Here is a 20,920-nt window from a genome sequence, read left to right as displayed (position 1 = left end):
TTACTGATAAGTGTTTGGTAAAGTTGCTTGCAAATTCCACACAACACGGCAAACCAGGCAGAATTACCTGAGCTCTGAATACATCAAAAACACCTCTGACAAAGTTGCATTAGGGCGGATAGTGCCACCTCCACTTTTGTCTGAGTTTCAAGAAATGCTTAAAATAAGAAAAAATATATTTTAAAATATTCAAGAAAAGGGGAAGTTGGTTTTAATTTGTCAGCAGATCTCTTGAATATTCTGCATCTAAATCATCAGTGAGAATTTTTTTTAAGCCTTCCCTCCCCATCCATTTCTCTTTCGCATCATATCTTTAAGGGCTTCCATCATTTCCTCTGTTTTCCTTCAAAATCTGCTAACGCTTAAAAATCCAAATCAGTTACCTGAGATATGATCCGGTATGGCTGAAGCAGTAAAGGGGGAAAAAGTCACCCATGTGGTAAAATTGCTCCCTAATAAACTTAAATTTTAAGTTTATTAAACTTAAATTTTAACGCGGTGGCGCTGCGGGTTAAACCTCTGAGCTGTCGATCGGAAGGTCGGCGGTTCGAAACCGCGCGGCGGGGTGAGCTCCCGTTGCTAGTCCCAGCTCCTGCTCACCTAGCAGTTCGAAAACATGCAAATGTGAGTAGATCAATAGGTACCGCTTCGGCGGGAAGGTAACGGCGTTCCGTGCCGTCATGCCGGCCACATGACCCGGAAGTGTCTACAGACAACGCTGGCTCTAACGGCTTAGAAACGGAGATGAGCACCGCCCCCTAGAGTCGGACACGACTGGACTTTACGTCAAGGGAAACCTTTACCTTTACTTAAACTTAAAACGGCCATATTCTGGTCTTACCTCCATTATAGGATTAGAAGCTAATACTTTCTCTTCAACATTAGCTTCACTTGCAGACCCGCTCACTGTGGCAAAATATCTCATAGCGTACTTAGCGGACACGGTTTTTCCAGCTCCAGATTCCCCACTTACAATGATTGACTGGTTCCGTTCATCTCTGAAATAGAAACGAATTAGTTTTGATTGTATATGGCTGTATTCATCATGACGGCAACAAGCTTACTTTATTTGGGGGAGGTCACATATTACAAGATGCAATCTAAAAAAACATCTTAGTAGCTTTTCTCTCTTTTGAGTTCTTGAAAATTTTCATTCCAAGTTCATGACTCCATCTCCGCTTTTATGGATACATGTTTCCAATATGGAATTTGAAACAGAAATATTTGTATTCTTAAGTTAAAAGCCACGTATCAAAATGTTTCATCAAAGACTTGGGATGGGAGGTCAGAGAAGAAAGAATAGCTAATTTTATAGATCTGTGTGAAATTCAGGGAATGTTCCAATCCAAGGCCCAAGAATACGAAGAAAAATGGCCATGATGGCATGTAATAACGAGAGCTGTGGTCCAGCGGTTTTGGAGGGCACCAGATTGGGAAGACTGAACTACTCAAACTGTTACAGGCAACACAGCTTTCTTAAGGATAGAAGCAATTTACATTTTCCTACAGAAAACATTCCTAAACCTTTTGGAGTAATCCTTCAGACAAACGTTACCACTTTAACTACAATCGGCAGACTGGGCACTCCCCCATCGTATTTCCTCTTACTAGAAACCTGCAGGATCTGTGATTACATTCCCTATTATAATACCATCTGGCAAGTACTTGGCAAAGAAATACTATAAATAAGTGGAATAAGCTACAGTGGATGTCCATTCTAAATAAGAGCTTGCTGTGCATCTTGTAGCCTCCCAAACTTCTCAGTGCAGGTGTGATAACTTTTAACAACCAGTTTATATTTTCTTTTTCATGTAATCATTAAGCCCTTGTTTGTCTGAATGTTTGAAGCAGCCCCAACACTTTTCTAGGAAGAGTCCACAGGCAAAGCTGTGACAAAAACGTATTTCTTAACAACACCTGCTGAAAGTGCCAACAAGCTCACACACTTCTTTTGCTTCATGAAGGAAGATTCAGGGACAGGAAATATATTTCTATAATATAGGACAATTGTTCAGCCACTTAATCGTTTTTATGAACATAATAAAATGCAGGTCCCCATCTCCACCTGTCACAGGTACCCTACATAACTGATGACCCTGGTTCATAAGGTGCCTGCTGCCATCTGCCTCAATACCTACCAGGGCTGTGTTACCCACCTGACTTGAAGAACCTAAGATCTGCAGGTGAAGAAAACATTTGGGGTGGGGGGGCCCTAATGGAACAAAACTATGCAACAACCCCAAACCAATGAAAACAATGTGATCAATAGCCACAGAGGGCTGCTTGCTGAGAAAAAAGTGGAAATAAAAGCTGGCAGCAGAATGACAAATTCCAAACGAAGGCATGACTTCTTGGCTGATAGGTACGCTAAGCAAGAGCACCCCTATTCATGCCTACTTATTTATGTGTTGGATTTATATCCTGCTTTCTTTCAGGAGCTCACAGGGGCATACCCAGCATTCCTTCTTTCAGTTTTCCCCCCAACCATCCTGTGAGGCAGGATGGGCTGAGAGGAGGAGAACACAGAGTCACCCACTGAGCTTCGGTGGCTGAGACAAACCCGGGTCTTCCTTGTGCCAATCTAACATTTTAACCAACGCACAACACTGGTTCTCAAATTTATATTTTCTTCACTGCTTACCCTGATAGACACTGAGAGCTTTGCTACACTGATATCCGTATCTTGATGGCTCCTGCTAGAGAAGGAACCAGAAGGGCACCTTGCATGAATCTCAGGGTCCAACATTTACCACATTTACACCCCCCGTCTTTGGAAATCAACAGAGCACAATTACCAAGGTGTTAGCCAGTAAACAGGAACCAACAGCACCCTTTACCTGTTTATAAACTCTTTTCATCTTCTCCTCATAGAAGAGATACATTTCCAACCAACAGGTGGCTTTCCCTGTAGTGTTAACACTGCACACGATCAGAGGAATTTGTGCAAACTGTCAAATTCTGCTGCAGATCCTAAATTCTATGAGAGCGGTTACCATATCCCTAATTTTATCCATTGACTGTGAACACCCTACACATTGTAAGAATTCTGCGTTACTTTTTTATTCAAAGCTACATGGCAATCCACACCCAAATCCAAAAAGGGAAATTGGTATACTAATCCCCAAATTACTGATAAGGACAGAGAAAAGCTGACATTTGAACCATGGGGTCTCCTTATTCACAGAGGATTTTCCTAGACACCACACTTGTCATTTTTAACTTAGCCACAATCTCTTCTGAAACATTAGTGATACTTCATTGAAGATGATATTCCTGTGAAAAGCCAACACCACTCATTCCACAAACCTGGCCATTTGTTTGTATGCCTCCTCAGCCACAGCAAAGATGTGGGGGTCCATATCCCCCATATTTTGGCCACTGTAGGCATTGATGATATCTTCGCCATAGATAGGCAGCTGCTCATAAGGGTTTATGGCAACTAAAACTATACCTGAAACAAAATAGTAACAGAAAGAAGACATCACTGACAAATATTACATGGAAAAGCAGTGGAATTATTGCAGGAAAGATTTAACCCATGTTGAACTGCAACCACAACAACAACATGTTTCCCCTTTCTTTTTGTCAATGTATTGGCTAAATGATAATGATGTCATGAGGAATGTGATTTGAGGGGTTATCTGTAACCCTGCCACAATAAAAAAGGAGATATAATTCCCATGCAGAGCAATAGCACCAAGCCTCTTCCTGGTTCTCCAGTGATCCTGACAGCAGCTACAGCTCAATGGAGAAGCATTTGATCAGTAAGTCAGTAAAGAGGCAAAAATGTCTTTTTCTGCAGGAAGTGGCAATGGAACAAGGTCATAGAACAGGTCAGTTTCCTTATGGAAAATTCTCAACAGGTGAATACATGAATGACACCTACGTATGATCATTTTTTAGCCATGATGCTCAGTGTCTATATAAGCATTAGAAAATATATTGCTCCTGCAAATGATTAAGGACACACTTCCACCTGTTTCATTTTATCCAAGAAACATTGTAGCAAATACAGAGAGACAATTTTCAGGAAAAAAAAATAGCATGTGATAGCCATTGGTCACACAAGGTTCCTAAAAGTGCTACTTAGTGCTTTGGCAGAATTTAAGGAGACCCGGCTTCAGATGCGAGTCATGGCTGGCTGCAAACAAGATGATGACCGTGGGTTTGAGCACCAGGAGCTGAGGGAAATATCTTTGCTCTCAGCAGTGGCCGACGCTAAGCCAGCCAACCTTACTTTCTAATCACATTTGGAAATGTTCAATTTAACCTTTTAAAATAAAACTCAATAGATTAAAAAAAATTACATTAAAGGGACAAGTCCTAAAACTTTTTAAAATTTCAAAACTGTTCCTAAAATAGCAATAATTTTATATACGTGGAATCTCAATTTACAAGCAAACAGATATTAAAGGTAACACATTTAGAATGTTCTATATGAATGCTATTACATATATATGAACACTATTTTTACTATTACTTATTCATCTTAAATATATGGGTTTTACAATTAAGACCAATGTTTGGAAGCTCAAAAAGACCAGGGCAGCAACCCAGAATAATACAGAATAATTAATCTTTCAATCTTAGATCTGAAAATGAAGCATGAAAAAAAATCAGATCTATTAGGTGACTTGTACGTATTCCCCTAGTTTTAATTTTAATTTACAAAGAGTGCAAGCATTGAGTAAAATAAGGAACGTCAGTTACGGAATACTTGTAAACAACAGGAGTCTATAGAGAAGGGAAAAGGAGTATGAAGAACTTAGTTAAACATATAGAAAGTTTATTAAACTCATAGAAACTCTGTTTAAATCTCTTCCTAATTCTCATGCGTTCGTAAGATGTTCTCCGCCTTTTTTAAATGAACTTCCCTTGTTGCACCAACTTCCAAGAATCTGGTGAAAGATACCCATAAAACACACGCATTCTCAACAAAGAACTGTAAACACGAAAGTATGATGTGACTTTGTTCAATAATTTAGACACTGAAGTTTAAAATTGCATCTAACAAGGTCAGGTAAACTTAATGCCTGTGTATATGTGAAACTCAGTTATCATGTCAATTCTGCAAACTTATTTGATATCAACTCATGCCAAGATTGGAAAAACCCAATCATTGCATCATTGTGGTTTTACACAGCCAACTAGGATATAGAAGTTTCATGATTTAAAAAACACTCAGGCCCCAGCGGTTGTGAAAGAAATACTATAAACTTTTTCAGAACTGAGGTCAGACGATTTTTTTCCTTCCTGCCCTGGAATGTGTCATTTATGAACATTAGTGAGGAATAACATGAAGGAGACTTTAGAGGGTCTGTGCTTACCACAATATGTATAAATAAGTTTTGAGTCTATAAATCGAACTTTGAGGTTATGAAGAACAGCAGGTTCATGAAGATAGCTGAGCGCTGTCAGGTCATTTTCCCCCACAAGTATGTCTGGATTTCGCAAGGGTGGTAGGTCCTTAGACTTAGCATCAAGTTTATATTCAATACCCTAAAAATAACATAAATAAATTACATTTGGAGACATATTTTTAAATTTTTCACAAAGTTCATTAGCTGTGTGAATTAAAAAGAAACTTGAGGAAAAAGATGTCCTAAAGTTACAAAATTATTATATAACAGCATACAGTACTAATTTTTTTCTCAAGTTGATTGTTCTGTCTGGGTACATAAACTACCTTTTTTAAAATTTTATTTATTTTAAGGATACCTTAGGCCAACTCGAAGACTATGTTTAATAGCAGGTGATGCAGATTCCAAATAAATAGGGTCATTTCTGAATCTAAGTGTAACAAACCTTACCGCATGAGATGGTAAGATTAGCATTACCTTGCCATCCTCAAGTTGAAGATGGAGGACTTTGTCTCCTGGTTTATAATCTTTCAGAAGTTCCGCCGACTTCCAGACTAGTTCTGAATCAGGTATCCAAATCCTTGCATACTGAAAACAAAAACGATTAAAACAATTATCTGGATTTTTAAAGGGATTTATATTTAGAAGCACAACCAAACTCGTCAATTAATATTTGCAGCTCTTCTCTCAATTCAACTTTATGTATTTCTGATCTTTTCCTCCCTTAATTAATACCAAATTTCGCCTCCCACTGGCTGGGCAAAACTCTATCTTCAAGTCCTTACTTTCAGATAATTCCCTTTAAGAGACTCCATCTTTCTCTTACTGAACTCAGAATTACATCTCCCTCAAGCTCAGTTTGCAGAGGAATTGAACAAGAACAAGCTGGATTGCATAGGAGACGAGTGAAGTCTACAACAAAATACATCCAAGCCATCCAAAGGTGAGTTACTTGGAGGCACACTGGAAGCGGAGAGAAAACATTAGCAAAGAAAGGTGGGAAGATAAAGTGAAGCTCTACCTTTCACTGCCTGTACTTATCCACGGATGCTAAAGCTCTTTCGTAGCTAAAAGGCTTATTTACTGAGATACATCTTATCCTTCTGGGAAATGTGAAACACATAAATGGCAGGGGGAAAACAGGAAGTTAAAAGCTTTCTAAAAGAAATTGCAGAGCATGCTGTTACAGAGACTCTTCTGCTTGCTGTGTTCCATAAAAAACAAAACTTTAATTACTATAGGCTACACATACAAATTAATAGTCATTCAAGGCAGTCATATTTACCTGCCCGTTGGATAAGTACTAGATGTAATAACCCTATGGAAATAGTGTGAACATGGCAAGCTACCTGCTGCATTTGGGCTGCTCCGGCACGTGGAGCCCTGCATCTCTGCCCCAAGGCCCTACCCACTTGTGTCATTGCTAATACCTAGTTGCTGATCCCATTCTCATCAATTATCTAATGCCACAGCACTGGAGCCTTGTGAATTTCTGTTGGGGAAACCACAGCATCAACCACTCGCAACAACAAGGAGCAAGGGAACAGATCTCCATAGAAACCAGACTACCAGAGCCAACAGCGCCTACCACATGAGATATTTAAAGGAGTAAGATCTGCCACCACCAGATGCTTATGGCATTTCAGCATGCAATTTTGATCACCTGTGTTTCTACATTAATATTTCAGTAAGCCCCAAAACAGTACCAAAGAATTCTCTTAATAATCACACTATACAAGTTGGCTGAGTTGTGATTATTTTCTCCTATTTATCCTGAATTTCAACCAATTCTATCTAAGAGGATCAAACATATGTTTATATTGGGCAAGCTACATACATTATAGCAGAATGGCTTACACTCAGTTTGCTTGGATAGCAATGTCCCGCAATGGATTTGTGAAGTTTATGCTTCAGAACCTAAGCCTAAGAAATAGCTGTAGAAATATTGTTGTTGTTGTTGTGTTGTTATATTTTTATCCTGCCTTTTTCTTTTCTTTTTTTTTTTGAATCATGTCCAATTCTCGGAGACTGCCTGGACAAGTCCCTGCAGTTTTCTTGGCAAGGTTTTTTGGAAGTGGCTTGCCATTGCCTGCTTCCTAGGGCTGAGAGAAAGTGACCGGCCCAAGGTCACCCAGCTGGCTTTGTGCCTAAGGCAGGGCTAGAACTCACGGTCTCCCGGTTTCTAGCCTGGTGCCTTCACCACTACACCAAACTGGCTCTCTCACCTTTTTTTATATACATATAACTCAAGGTGGCTCACGACCATAGCCATAGAATAGCACAGATTTTCCCCAGGACTTTAATCTGGTCTAAAATAAAATAAAGCAACACCTATTCCCCTGAAAAAGCTGCCATCCACTCCTCAAAGAATTAGAGGACTTTTTTAAAAAAAAAAGGTTAAAAAGGCATGTTTTAAGGTAGTGAATGCACTAGAAGTTCAAGCGGTCACTTGAAATGGTTTCTTAATTGGAAGAAATATCAGATAGGCTAGGCAGAATCTCCTAAGTAATCTCATGGAAAGATCGTTTTGTATAAGTAAAATACAGACTGATTTTTCCAAAATAATGAAATGACATCTAGTATTCTTCACTGAATCTCCATACATTGAGATCACAAACTCTTGGAACAACCAGCAGATGAGAGGGCCTTTGAAGTTTTTCAACTGCACCCACATTAAAATTGGATAAAAAGAGCACCAACAGAATTCTTTTCCACAGAAACAACCGAAGTGTCACAGCAAATTTTTCCTTGTGTTTCATGATCTAATCTAAGATCATATGAGCAAATCATCAGACCAAGTTATCCACCAAAACATTCACATCATAAGACTCACTTGAGGCATTCGTCTCCCAAAGACGCCAGTGGTGGTAAAAATAAGTACTTTTTAAACTAAGAATTGTCGAAACATTCCCCCAGGATGCAGTACATTTCTCAGGTCTATTAAAAACACACAGGAACGGTCTAAGTGCATCACTGAGTTTTTAAAACTTGTTTTAAATTTAAAAAGCAGTATTACTAACAAATAAGACTGAATAGCACTTACTCTTTGTGTTCAATAATATAGGTACATTGTGGACATATAAAATCAAGACAGACAGCAAGAGAAGAGGTTATTGTCAGAAAAACAAGATCAAATCATCAGTTACAGATACAAAGCAGCATTCTAACAACATTTCATACCAAATTAAGCACCAATGAATATAATGCTTTCCTGGCCTTGAGCCAAATGTCTCCCTTTCTTCTAGCAATCAGGGAAGGTCTCTTTCCAACATGAAAAGAGGGAAATCTTTGGATCAAACCCACTGGATCCAGCATCTGTCAGCACTAATTGTGATTTCAGTCCGGTTTCTTGTCTCCTTGTTCAAATTCTATCGTTTTACATATTCCAAACATAAATTAAACAACAGTACCAACCTCTGCAGTATTTTACACAATAAAGGAAAAGTAGTAACATGCTTATAGCGACCAAACCCCCCATCACCCCCACCATTTTTCTGAATACATAAACTTCAGGCTTCCAAAGGCAAGCCGTGCAGGAGATGTCTCCCTGATAATTTAACAGAAATTAGGATATTTGGTGGCAAAGAATGCTAAGGAAGAAAAGAAGACCAATTTTTCCTCTGGCAGCAGTAAAATGTCAGTAGAACCAGGGTGGGGTGGCGGTTAAGGTGTTGGACTGCTCTGGAGGAAGCCTAGGTTCAAATCCACCCTCAGCCATGGAAGTTTACTGGGTATCTTTGGCCCACCAACTCTCTCTCTCGGCCCAACAGGGTGGGATGTTGTGGGGAAAAATGGGAGGAAGGGGGGGCTTGGTACATTACCTTGAGCTCCTAAAGCAAAAGCGGGATGCACATCAAATAAATCAATAAAATATTGTCAAATAAATTCAAACCTAGTAAATAGTATTTGTTGTTCCTATTATACTCATTTTTAAACCCATTAATATTACAGCAAGAGTTGTTTTATTTTGTCTTTTAGCTATACTTTAGCTGCTCCTTTCCAAAACGTGAGGCCCAGCTCTGTAAGGCTATAATATGCCTCACTTCCCATCAGTGTGGCCAACAGGCAGGAAGGAGGAGGCCAACTGGATGTTGAGAAGGGTTGGATCAAACAAATACAACTTAATTGAAACCAGAGCAAATCAAACATTTTAATATTGCTGCACCCCCCCCCCCAGATGTTGGAGAACCATTGCTCCCAGCTGCCTTGCCAGTTCAGCCAACAAAGAGGGAGGTTAGGAGTTGTCATTCAGTAAGAGTTGGAGGACCACAAACTCTCCTTCTCCGCATTATGGTGATGTAGAGCTAAATCTTTATGTTATGACACAGCAAAAAATACATGCTGTGGTCTACTTAGTGCTACTTAACAATGCCAATCAGTACATTTTTGGACATGACCACAGGTCTAAAACTATTGAACTGTTAAGAAATGGATTTTTTTTTGTGATGTGCCAAATATTTTAACTGCCTTTGTTTTCACTTCGTTGGATTCTTCCTTTCGTAGCAATAAACTGAATTCCTCCTACTTGAAGAAAATAGAGCAATATTTTTCATACCCAAAACAGTGGCACCAAAAGAAATGTGATTATCCTTTCAGCCTAGAAAGTACAAACAGAGGAATTGAGAGTACAGCATTGCCAGAAGGCAAAATCCTGTCTCAAACAAAAGTATAAAAGTACATTTCTGGCTGAAACAGAGACGCTATCCATCAGCTCTTCAGCTACAGCACACCCCTGGTCAGACCACAATGTTCAGTTATGTAGCTTCCTTAGTTTGCAAGAACAGGAAGATAGAAGATTAGCAAATCTGTACCAAATTTAGTGGAGAAAAGGAGGAAGAAAAAGAGGTAAAACACTCATGTCCTCTAAAACCCCTTGCAAACAGCAAACTAATACAGTAGGGGAAAAGGTTTTAACCTCTCTCTCTATTGAGTGGACTGTGTTACTTCAAACAGCAAGGGTTTTTTTAAAAAACTTGTTCCTCTACTTTAAAAAAACTACAGGCAGCAAACTGTGTTAGATGTCTACATGACTAAACTTTGCTTTTTAAAAAGTATTTCACTGTACTGCATTGCCACCTTTACAGGAAGAAGACTGTACGCAGACTAGTAGCTAAAAAGTCAGCAATGGGAAAAGCAGAAATGAAGCACACAAGGAAGTCACGCTACAATTAAGCTGCAATCTTTTGAGGACTGGGAGCACCCCTCACTGATATTAAATTGACTTATTTTGGGAGCAGATACATTAGGACTGCCTTATTATTAATCAGAAAAAGGCATGTGGTATAAAAAGATAAATCCTTGCAAGAAACACTTTTACCTTCAGGTCAAAATTAGAAATTGGACCAATGACTTATGGTTGTTTCTTGAGATGTCCTGATGTGCCTAAACTAACAAGAGAAATCAAGAGAGATACCCGAACTTTAATATTACAAGAGCTGAGATTAAAACTCAATTCTCCACGGAGACACTGAGACTGACACAAGCGTGTTCACATAATATATCAAATCAAAGCCAAATGAATTGCGCCTGTATGACTTACATACGAACACTATTACAGACACTAAAAAAGAGAGAAGTGAAATTCTTTTAAGACTATCTCTTGTACTTGTTTTTTTATTCTATTTCACAGTTTTAATGTAAGAAGGCAGAGACATGAAAAAGTAGGTTAAAATTTTAAATAAGTTTAGCAGATTACATATCTGCATTTTTTTAAAAAAAAGTCTGAAAATAGAGCATTACAATAGCTTATTTATTTATTTATTTATTTATTTATTTAAATTTGCTATAGCCACCCACTCTGGTAGACTTGGGATGGCTTACAAAATCCAAAAGCAATAAAAACAGTTAAAAAACATCCAACAGCACAGACATCCTGGACTAAAACGATTCCTAAACCATGATAAGGAATCACAACAAAGACCCTGCAACACATCAACACCAAACGTGAGACCAATGCCAGGTCGTGAGGGCTTTTGGGAACCCCAGAAAAGAGGGCACTGTCTGTATCTCTGGGGGGATGCCGTTCGAGAGGGCAGGGGCCACAACGTGGAAGGCATTCTCCTTCGGTCCCATAAGATGACAACATAGAGGGGACTCAGAGCACACATTTATTTTGAAGCATTCATGCAGCTGTTTTAAGAGAACCCCTTAAAAATATTAGAAAGAGAGCTGAGCAAAATCTGTGTTGGGTAGTTATGGGTGCTTTTTCTGTTAGAAAGCTCTTTATTTTAAAAATCATTACAATCTCACAACAGTTTCTTAGACAAATTTTAGGAAGAAATTTTTGTCAAATAAAACTTGTCCAGTAAAATGCTTTGTTGTCCAAGTAGAATGCTGTCCAGTTTGGAGAACCATCAGTTTCTCCAGCTGTCACTCAGTAGCAACCCCACCAAGCCAGACTGAAGCCCCAACAATATAACAAGACTGGAATGGGTCTCTGTTTGTAAATAAGTTCCACTACATTCAACAGTAATCAATTTGCAATAAAATGTAATATAGCTTTTCCTAAACTGGTGCTCTCCGCTATCTTTAATTCCTTTAACTCCCATAAAATTAGAGCCAACACACTGTAAGGTAGTAGCTTGGGGAAGTATTTTTTAAGACCAGTATCCCAAACTAATACTGGAAAATACATCATCCTCTATAATTAAAATAAAGTTAAATATGTAGTATCATTTTTTTTAAAAAATCAAAGTACATTAATATACTTTAAATAGCATGCAGTGTTAGATTCTGTCAACTGGGAAAACATCACTCCAAAATTATTATTCCAAAATTGTCAGTTTCCATAGGTAGAACACGAAAAACACAGCCATGCTCTACAACACTCAGGACCTACTTAGACCATGAAAACAATCTGCCACAGTTTGATCACTAAATGCACACAACAAAACTATAGAGTATTATTCTCCTCTATTAAAACTATACTCTATACCTAGCCCATAACATGCATAAAAGTTCTCCTTGGGTATAATCCATTACAACTGAATCAACCAGTTTCTTCTGTGACTTAAATAGGACTGCAATCTGGGCAAAGAGGTTATGATCTGTGAATAATGAGATCTTGTGCTCAATCCTACCAGTAAGAATAAGAAAGTAACTTACTTGAATATACATATAGCTCAAACCATCCACTGTTTTCCAGTATTCATGGTGGTGCAAGCTTCTGGTAACCTGGGCAGCAATCATTGTCACCTTTGTAAGCAAGACATGGGATAAGATCTACTCTGTGCTGGCAACTAGTAAGCCAGATGGTTTAAACTGATTATAACAGGCAAAGTGATCCTATCGACTCTCAAACCTACGTAAGGATCAATGAATGATAACCATGTCAGACTGCTGAATTCTCTCCTTGCCAGGGTTCTTCACAAAAGTTCAGTTTACTCCTTCCCCAGCACAAAGAACAAGAGTGTTTGCTCTCCGGGCCTCTTGGAAGAATGGCAAAATCCCACCGTCTTGTGACAGTCATCAAATGCTAACATTCAAAGAGGTTGCTCCTAGCACTGTGCCCTTTGCACCTCCCAAATGAGCTCTTCCTTCTCTAGAAATAGTGAGATTAATAGCAAAAATATTAATATTCAATAACCTGCTTAATCTTGGCTTCTTACTCACATTCATTACATGCTATCCCCCAAACCTACTCTCGATATAATCACTTTTGCCGTATTGTCAACCATTTTATTCAGTGGCCCTGCCCTCTGCACTGTTAAGGAGACAGGAGCCTGGACATACTCTATGTCTTTTGGGTTATAGCCATCTCAGTCTGGAATACTGTACGATGATGTCTGACGATGACTGGGAGTCGCGCCAATTGTGGCAAAACTGTGGGAAGGAAGGCTTAGATGGTATGGACACGTCATACGCAGCAAAGAAGACTCGGTGGCAAGAACAGCTGTGTGCCTGGACCCTGGTGGCCCCGTGGTAGACCCAAGAAACGGTGGATGGACCACATTAAGGAGGACATGGAATGCGTGAACGTCACCCCTGAAGATGCTTTGGATCGAGCCAAATGGAGACGGATATGCCGACAAGCGGACCCTGCCATAGCGCGGGAATAACGCTAGGAAGAAGAAGAAGTCTGGAATACTGTAGCTTGCCTCCCCTCAAGGTTAACCTTCAGGGATGCTGTTAAAATGGGATGTTTCCAAAGGGCATTTGGGGTCCAGAGTGCTACTTAATACGCTCGCATTGCATATTCCACCAATCAGTAGAGGAGTACATCACACAGCAGCGCACTTGAATCAAGCTACAGCTAGAATGATTGGACTCATATCTCATATCAAGTCCTGGGTAGTATGCTTAGTTTTGATTTGCAAACTTTCCCATTATGGCTTGATATTATGGAAGTCCAGCAAAATGTGGGTTAGTCAATACAGCATGCTAAAACAAACCATGGGTTAGGACAGTCTGTACAGTAAGCCCAAATATTACTATGATAAATGTTTCAGATTGCCACAGCTGGCTACAGGCATAGCGGCTATTACCCACCTATAGTTGGGTGGCAGTAAAGCACATGTTTCTACAGATCATTCTTTTCAATGTATATCAATAACCATGGGGGGAATATCACGCATACAAACGATACATGGCTTTGGCATCCTATACTTTTGTGTGACTCTATCCTTACATGGGGACATAGAGAAACTTTGGAATTCTCCTTTTGCAACCCCCTTTAAAGAACTATATCAAATCGTCTTGCAAAGTACTGATTCATAGGATGGATTGCATCAACAAGGAGAAGGGAATGGTTAGTGGTTAGATATTTGAGCCTATTCAGCACTTAACTAGTAATCGCCTACCACACCCCAAAGTAAATTAATTTTGCTTAAAGTGGTAAAGACATTTTAAAAATAAATGCTAATACATATTGTTACAGAAACCAGGAGACTGAGAGTTCTAGTCCTGCCTTAGGCGTGAAAGCCAGCCGGGTGACCTTGGGCCAGTCCCTCTCTCTCAGCCCAACCCACCTTACAGGGTTGTTGTTGTGGGGAAAAGAGGGGGAGGAAGGAGTATTAGGTATGTTCACCTCCTTGAGTTATTGATAAAAATAACAAAGGTGGGATAGAAAATGAATGAATGAATGCTACAAGACTAGATTTTTAAAAGCAGACAATTTCAACTATTAAGAGAAACTTTACATGATTATAACCTATGCACAGAAAGCATATATACTGTCCTTTAAGAACATGTTTCCAGCCCACATCATGGGCAGTCATAGTAAAAAAAAAAAAAAAGGCCCAATTCCTGGCAGTAATGCAGCAGGTGGGAAACACAAGCTACTGACATTTCACTAAACACCAACTAGTCAAAATACATCCTGGACAGAGCCATGAACACCTTCCCTATTCACTGTGATTCTCTACAGAAAATAATGTTAACACTGAAGATGTTCACATGCGTGAGCAAGATATTACTGCTATCACTTGGCTAGACTTAAATCATAATGGTTAGGTGCTTGCTCTAATTAACATATTTTAAAATGAGGCCTTGATCGCAGAAGTCTACCTCTTCAAGTGTCCTTGCACAAATACACAAACATGAGGGTATTTGTTCCAAAGAATTTCAGCAGGAGGGGAGGCAATACATCCAGACTGATTTCTTGAAGCTGCAGATTTTGGTCTGTACAACATATATTAATAAACATTTCCTATGAATTGACCTGTGAAGCAAGACTATCTCTTCATAAATAAAATCCTGCCTCTCACATTGCAGTCAGCCCTGCCCATGTTCACCATACCTTCCTTAGAATAAGCCACATGGTTCGATCCTTATAAACCAAAATGTAACTGTTGGTCTGTAAGGCTTTTTTTAAATGCATGGAAAGAAAGATTTCTTTCCTTAGAAACTGTAACTGCAACTTGGCACTCTACCAACACTTTGCATATTTGTGAAGTTGTGTTCACACACCATTTCTGTAACTGCTGAAACCCAAGCCTGTTTCTATCCTACCCTGCTGTTGCAATTTTATACCTAGTCTCTTAGACTGTGGTGCTCAGCTGCCAAAATGTGGCTCTGCCCCCAGGTCTGGGGTTAGGATGGATCCCGAGCCTTTATTAGTTTTTTGTCTGTTTGGGGTATGTTTAGTTGTTTTACTCTTCTGGATTTTTTTTTTTTTTTTGGATTGTTTTGTATTTGGTCTTTTCTGGGTGTATTATAAGCTGCCCCAAAGTCCTTTATTTTAATTATTTTAAAATATTATTTTAAAGAATGTATTTCATGCAACAATGATAGGAAAGGTACTTCAAAGAGAGTAATGTTATACCAAGAAAATCTCTTTAAAAGTAATGTTAACAAAGCTGATGGCTTAACATTCTTTGTTGCATGGAGTACCATTTCACCACTTGCAGAATCACTCAGAAATATGCAAACAGTTCAGAATTCACAATTCAGCACAGAGGTAAAGGCACTTAACTACAGAGAGATTATTTATGTTGCAGGTTTTTTTTAACTTAACCAGCAAAAATATTTGTGAAAAGATGTAAAATCCTTAATTTAAAAAGAACTGATCATATACAACAAGGAAGCAACTTTGAATTTATTAAGTTGCATCAGCAAATAGGCCACTATTTCCTTGCCTCTATATTAATCATAGTATTGATATATTCAAAGTGTTATTTTATACCAATCACAGAACAATTTAAGGCTACTTTAAGTGCAGAACAAGCTCAGGGATCTCTTCCCTTCAGTATGCGTTTCTTGAAATCAAGAAGGAACTATCTATGCCACATAGGTTGCAATTTCTATGCCTGGGACAAAAGCAATTACAAGAAAAACCTGAATGACTAAAATCTGTACTTTTCTTAAGGATATAAATTCTACTATTTGTACCTTAAAGGGAAAAGTCATTTAGCATGCACAATGGCTTAACATTCACCCTTAGCAAAATAACAACTTATTAAATTTATATGCTGCCCAAGCCTCAGCGACTCTGGGCAGCTCAGAACAATCAAAGAAATTATTTTGTTATGTTTTATTGATTTTACTGTAAAGATAAAAGATGGCAAGCATGATGAAGTGAGGGGTCTCACTCTTCCCCACCAAAGGCCTGGGTGAAGAACTCAGTCTTCGCAGCTTTTCTAAACAACAGCAGAGTGGGAGCCATCTGGGTCTCAGGGGGAACCTTGTTCCAGAGGACAATGTAAGAACATGCATAGAAATCTTCCTTTACTAGCCATTTTAAAAAATTGAATGTTCTCTTCAGCCATTGGAAAACCACATCTCTACAGAAGCAGTCTCTTGTTGTAAAGCAAGTTTATACGCCTTCTATCTGAAGGAGTAGCATACAATTCCATTCAGTTTTTCAATTCATTTATTTTATGAAGTTACAAAAATAGAGATACTTTGCCTTAGCCACTCTTCTCCACACCTCTCCTCATGTGTACCATGCAACCTCTAAGATGAACATATTCAAAGCTTCCTTGTTCTTCAAAGTGTCTTTGTCTACTTTTTCTCACAGAAGGAATGTCTTGCTTTCTTCTCAAAGTCATTAATATTCTGCTTATTTCAGACACATTCTATCTCCCAAATCCGATCTCAGATCTTACGCACGTATGTAACTTCTGTTGAAACAAACAGGCCACACTGGTCAGCTGATCTAGAACATCTTTTCTCCATTGTGCCATGTAACTATCCTCTAAATTACAGACTATCAGGAATACAATGCTCATCAAGGTTTCTATACACCCTGCAAATGTCCTTAAGCAGGGGCCAGTAAGATTTGGATGCTTCCAGACAACACTTTTGGCAAATGTTCATCCTGCCTCATTCACTGAATTTTAAAAAGCAGGGAGGAAAGGTCCAGGGAACATCTTCCACAACTGTTTTCCTACTGCTTCTTTCATCTGCCCCCCCCACACCACCTGCCCCCATAAGAAAATCCACTAAGGAAAACAAAAAATAGTTGCACGATGTCTCTTAACTGATAAATTAACAGTCATCCAACTTAAAGTATCCTTTAAGAATAGATGGTTGCACATACTTCTCAACACAAACAATCTATCAGATGTACATGGGCTATCAAACAAGACATCTATGTTGCCCCACTTACATGGGTGTAAACCTCACTGAAAGGCGTACTTCTGACTACAGATTCAGCTGCTAAATGTCTTGCCTTATTTTCAAAACAAAATCATTCTATTCTGCTTTCCACAGATCAGCACCATCTGTCATTTAGTGAGAGCCAATGTCACAAGTAGTGAGATTTTGTTGCCTTGCTACAGTATTTAGGGGGTTTTCACTTGATAGCGTGGTTCTTGACTTTTATGTTGAACGGCATTACTTCCAATCTATGTATTCAAAGAACATAAGCTTGACTGACTTATGAATGGAGTCAATTAAAGCTAAGACTGCAATATCACCAGTCTTCTTTCCCTCTCCAAATGAAGTGACTGGAGTATTTATTAGGTTGTACATTCTTCAGGACCTAAGAATTGGTTTAAGGTTTAAGCTCATGTAACTTTTCAAAGTGAGCCAATTTAGTGTAGTGGTTGAAGGCACTAGGTAAGAAACTGGGAAAAACCTGAGTTATAGTCCTGTCTTAGGCACAAAGCCGGCTCAGTCACCCTCCCTCAGACCTAGGAAGAAGGCAGTAGCAAACCACATCCAAAAATATTGCCAAGAAAACTGCATGGACTTGTCCAGCCAGTTGCCAGGAGTTAAGACTGACTCAAAGGCACCTCCCCAAAAAACCTTTTTCAAAAATGGCAAAGGAATGAGTAAAATAAAAAGTGATCTGATTCACACTAGGGTTTGTTAACTAAATTGTAACATGCTAATCCAAAATTAGTCAATGTAACATGTGTCCCCAGTCTAAAAAAAAAAAAAAAAGCAAATTTGCCATTTCTACATCACCAATTTCTTTTAGGCTCTGCAGTTCTTTAAACAGCAGGAAAGCAAAAATACTAATAGAAGAGTTGAAGGTGAATTTGGGAATCTCTAGGCAGGAACACATCTTAAGTTAAAGCTCCCTTGGCCATTGCTGAATCCTCATCTTGAAAAGTTAATTGTTCAGGCATTTTAATTTCTCATACTGTATGAACAACAGAAACCTTCAGGGTGTGTGCTGGGGATCAAAAAAAATTGACAGTCACAGCTGACTTTTTTTTAAAGAATCCTACAGACCAGGTCCTTTTCTTATTCCACCAAACATCTCTGCAACACCAATATATATATGGAACAAGAGAAAGAGTTGCCCCCAGAAATAAAGAATGGAGAATTCCAGACAACAGGGAATTAAATAGGTTTTACCTGCTTAGACTAGTTTCTGTTTTAAGATTTGCCTTGATTATAATTGCAGCCAAGTAATTTACAGCATGAAAGCCACTACCTTGCAGATGTGAAAGATTTTTTTTGATCAACAGTAACATAAATCCCTTATTCTTCATTCCCAGGCACAGCCCATCACTAGTTGTACATCCTAAGGAAACCAGAACTACCACGGCTACCACCAAGGACAACAGTGGGACAACAAACTTATTACTGAGCGGAATAAGAAAATATCACAATGACATTGCAATTAGGCAAAGATTTGCCAAAATTAAATCTCCCCATCCAGCCTGGTCATTCAGAGAACCTTCTGAAAGTTCCCTCCCCTTCTCACGTTCACAGGGCAGGCCTTCTCTAACACAGCCCCCACCTTATGGAATACAGTATTCTCACTCCAGAGTTACCTGCAGCTTCCACCTTGCTGCAATTCCATCAACAAATTAAAGCTGATCAAAAATGGTTTTGGTCCCACGTGACTGACAGTGCATGCATGTTGTGGGTGTTATCTTCGTTTTTCTTTTGTGGTTAATATTTGGTTCTAACATTAATTTGGATGTACTTATTTAATGTTTTTTCTTTTCATTAAATGTTGCACAGTACAGCACCCAGAGTCCTTTGGGACTGGGGTGCGTTATAAGTACCGTAAATAATCAAAATTAAACCAAGCATGATTCATGTAGTTCAAAGAAGCCTCATCATAAACAAAGACAGCACTCCAGGCACCGATGAAGCAGATTTTGCTCCACCTAGAGTTCTTCCGCCCTAAACGTTGCTAGCTTTTCCAATGCACAAAATGATGCTTTCTTAGTCTTTCTAGGGCAGGGACTTAAAATTCCCAACAGGGGGGGGGGGGGGGATCTTGAGGGAGGGCCTGCAAAAACTGCAGAAAGCAGGAGTGAACTACCGTAGTCCTAAAAATAAATTAAAAAACGATATAAAGAAGATGCCCCAACCCCCTTCTCTTGCATTTGGAGATGGAGACGGAGATAAAATGAATGGAGGACACGGCAGTAAGGTGCGGGCTGAAAGATGCTGCAGGCCCACGCTGATGGCCCGCCATGTCGCCCTGCTTTGTATTTTATCTTGGAAAAACGCAATCCGAAACAGAGCAGAGCAGGGAACAAAAGAGCGAGAAATAACTTAAAAAAAAAAACCCACGAAGACCAACCTAGGAAAGAATGCCGCAAGCAAGGAAGGGATGGGGAGGGGGCTTCCTTCCCTACGGCCGAGCCTCCTTTCCTCCCCCACCTGCGGAAAGGGACCCCAGCCCCCCCCCGAAAAGAGAGGAGACGGCGGCCAGCCGCCCCTCCTCGCGTCCCCTCGCTTCCCCCCCGCGCAGGGTCGCGGGCACCTGAGGCGCGAGGCCGCCCCCAGCAACACTCCCCCCGCCCCGCCCGCGGCGTTGCCAGGCACCCTCCAACGGCCACCCCACGCCTGCCTTCGCCCGCCCGGGGAGGCCTCGCTCGCTCTTGCGCGCGCCTCACCTTCGTGTAGAGCTCGGAGGCCGCCATGGTGGAGCCGCCGCCGCCGCTCCCACCCGAGGCCGGCGGCGAGGTCGGCTCTCCCGCCTCGGGGCCGGCGGAGGAGCCAAGGGCGGGGCGAGCGCGAAGGGAGGCGGTGGCGCGGGAGGCTACTGGTTGTCCTACGGGGGAAGCGGCCGCCGCCGCCGCCGCCGCGCCGGGCTGGCCATGTCGCTACCTGGAATGCGCCGGGAAGACGGATGCGGCCCGGCGGCAGCCGGCCTCTCCGCCCTTCCCTCCGCCTCCCTCCTCTTCGGCGGCGGCGGTGGCTCTTCAGGCATTCTGGGTACCGGCGGCGGAGGGCTCCCGAGCGTGCGCGCGGCCGCCGCCCGCCGGCGGTGGGGGGCCGGGGTGAGAGCCCCGCTTCGCCTCGCCTCGCCTGGCGCCCGGCGGCGGCCCGGGGAAGCGAGCGGGGCCGGAGGTGGAGCGGCCGCGGGGCGTCCGGGAGTCCAGGGGCGCGGCCGGGCGAAAGCCTCCGCTGCCCCTCTGGGTGAAGCCGCGGCTGGTAAGCGTTCCCCCCCCGGAGGGCTCCGTCCTCCTCCTTGCCCAGCTGGGGAGTCGCCGGCCTTGATGGGAGGGCGAGAGGAGGGTCGACAGAACCTGTGTTTCCCGGGTGCCAGCTTAACGCTTTAGCCGCTACCCCGTAGTGGCTCTCCGTGTTACGATGGCTGGGTCCACGGCCTCCATCGTCCTGAACCAGGGGTCCCCAAACTCTTTAGCTCATCGACCCCTTCATGAGACTTCAGGCTGTTTATCGACCCTTGACCCCCAAGCATT

General features: G+C 41.0%; 1 protein-coding gene across 2 annotated transcripts in view; it reads right to left on the bottom strand.

Moving 5' to 3' along the window:
• Nucleotides 1-20,209, bottom strand: part of MYO5A (myosin VA) — a 63,184-nt gene extending 42,975 nt beyond the window's left edge. The window contains exons 1-5 of one of the 2 annotated variants that reach the window (XM_063313878.1): nucleotides 20,108-20,209; nucleotides 5,838-5,948; nucleotides 5,328-5,499; nucleotides 3,307-3,451; nucleotides 842-998 (exon numbers count right to left, since the gene is read on the bottom strand). In XM_063313878.1, the coding sequence (XP_063169948.1) occupies nucleotides 842-998; nucleotides 3,307-3,451; nucleotides 5,328-5,499; nucleotides 5,838-5,948; nucleotides 20,108-20,134 (612 nt within the window). In that variant the 5' untranslated portion in view covers nucleotides 20,135-20,209. The remainder of the gene's footprint in view (nucleotides 1-841; nucleotides 999-3,306; nucleotides 3,452-5,327; nucleotides 5,500-5,837; nucleotides 5,949-20,107) is intronic. The other variant, XM_063313879.1, reaches the window with a different exon arrangement.
• Between the last annotated feature and the right edge of the window lie 711 nt (nucleotides 20,210-20,920).

Source organism: Candoia aspera, chromosome 13, assembly GCF_035149785.1.
Source record: "Candoia aspera isolate rCanAsp1 chromosome 13, rCanAsp1.hap2, whole genome shotgun sequence".
In the NCBI taxonomy this organism is placed as follows: Eukaryota; Metazoa; Chordata; class Lepidosauria; order Squamata; family Boidae; genus Candoia; species Candoia aspera.
The sequence above is the reverse complement of the archived record's forward strand: the minus strand, read 5'-3'. Positions and strand labels throughout refer to the sequence as shown.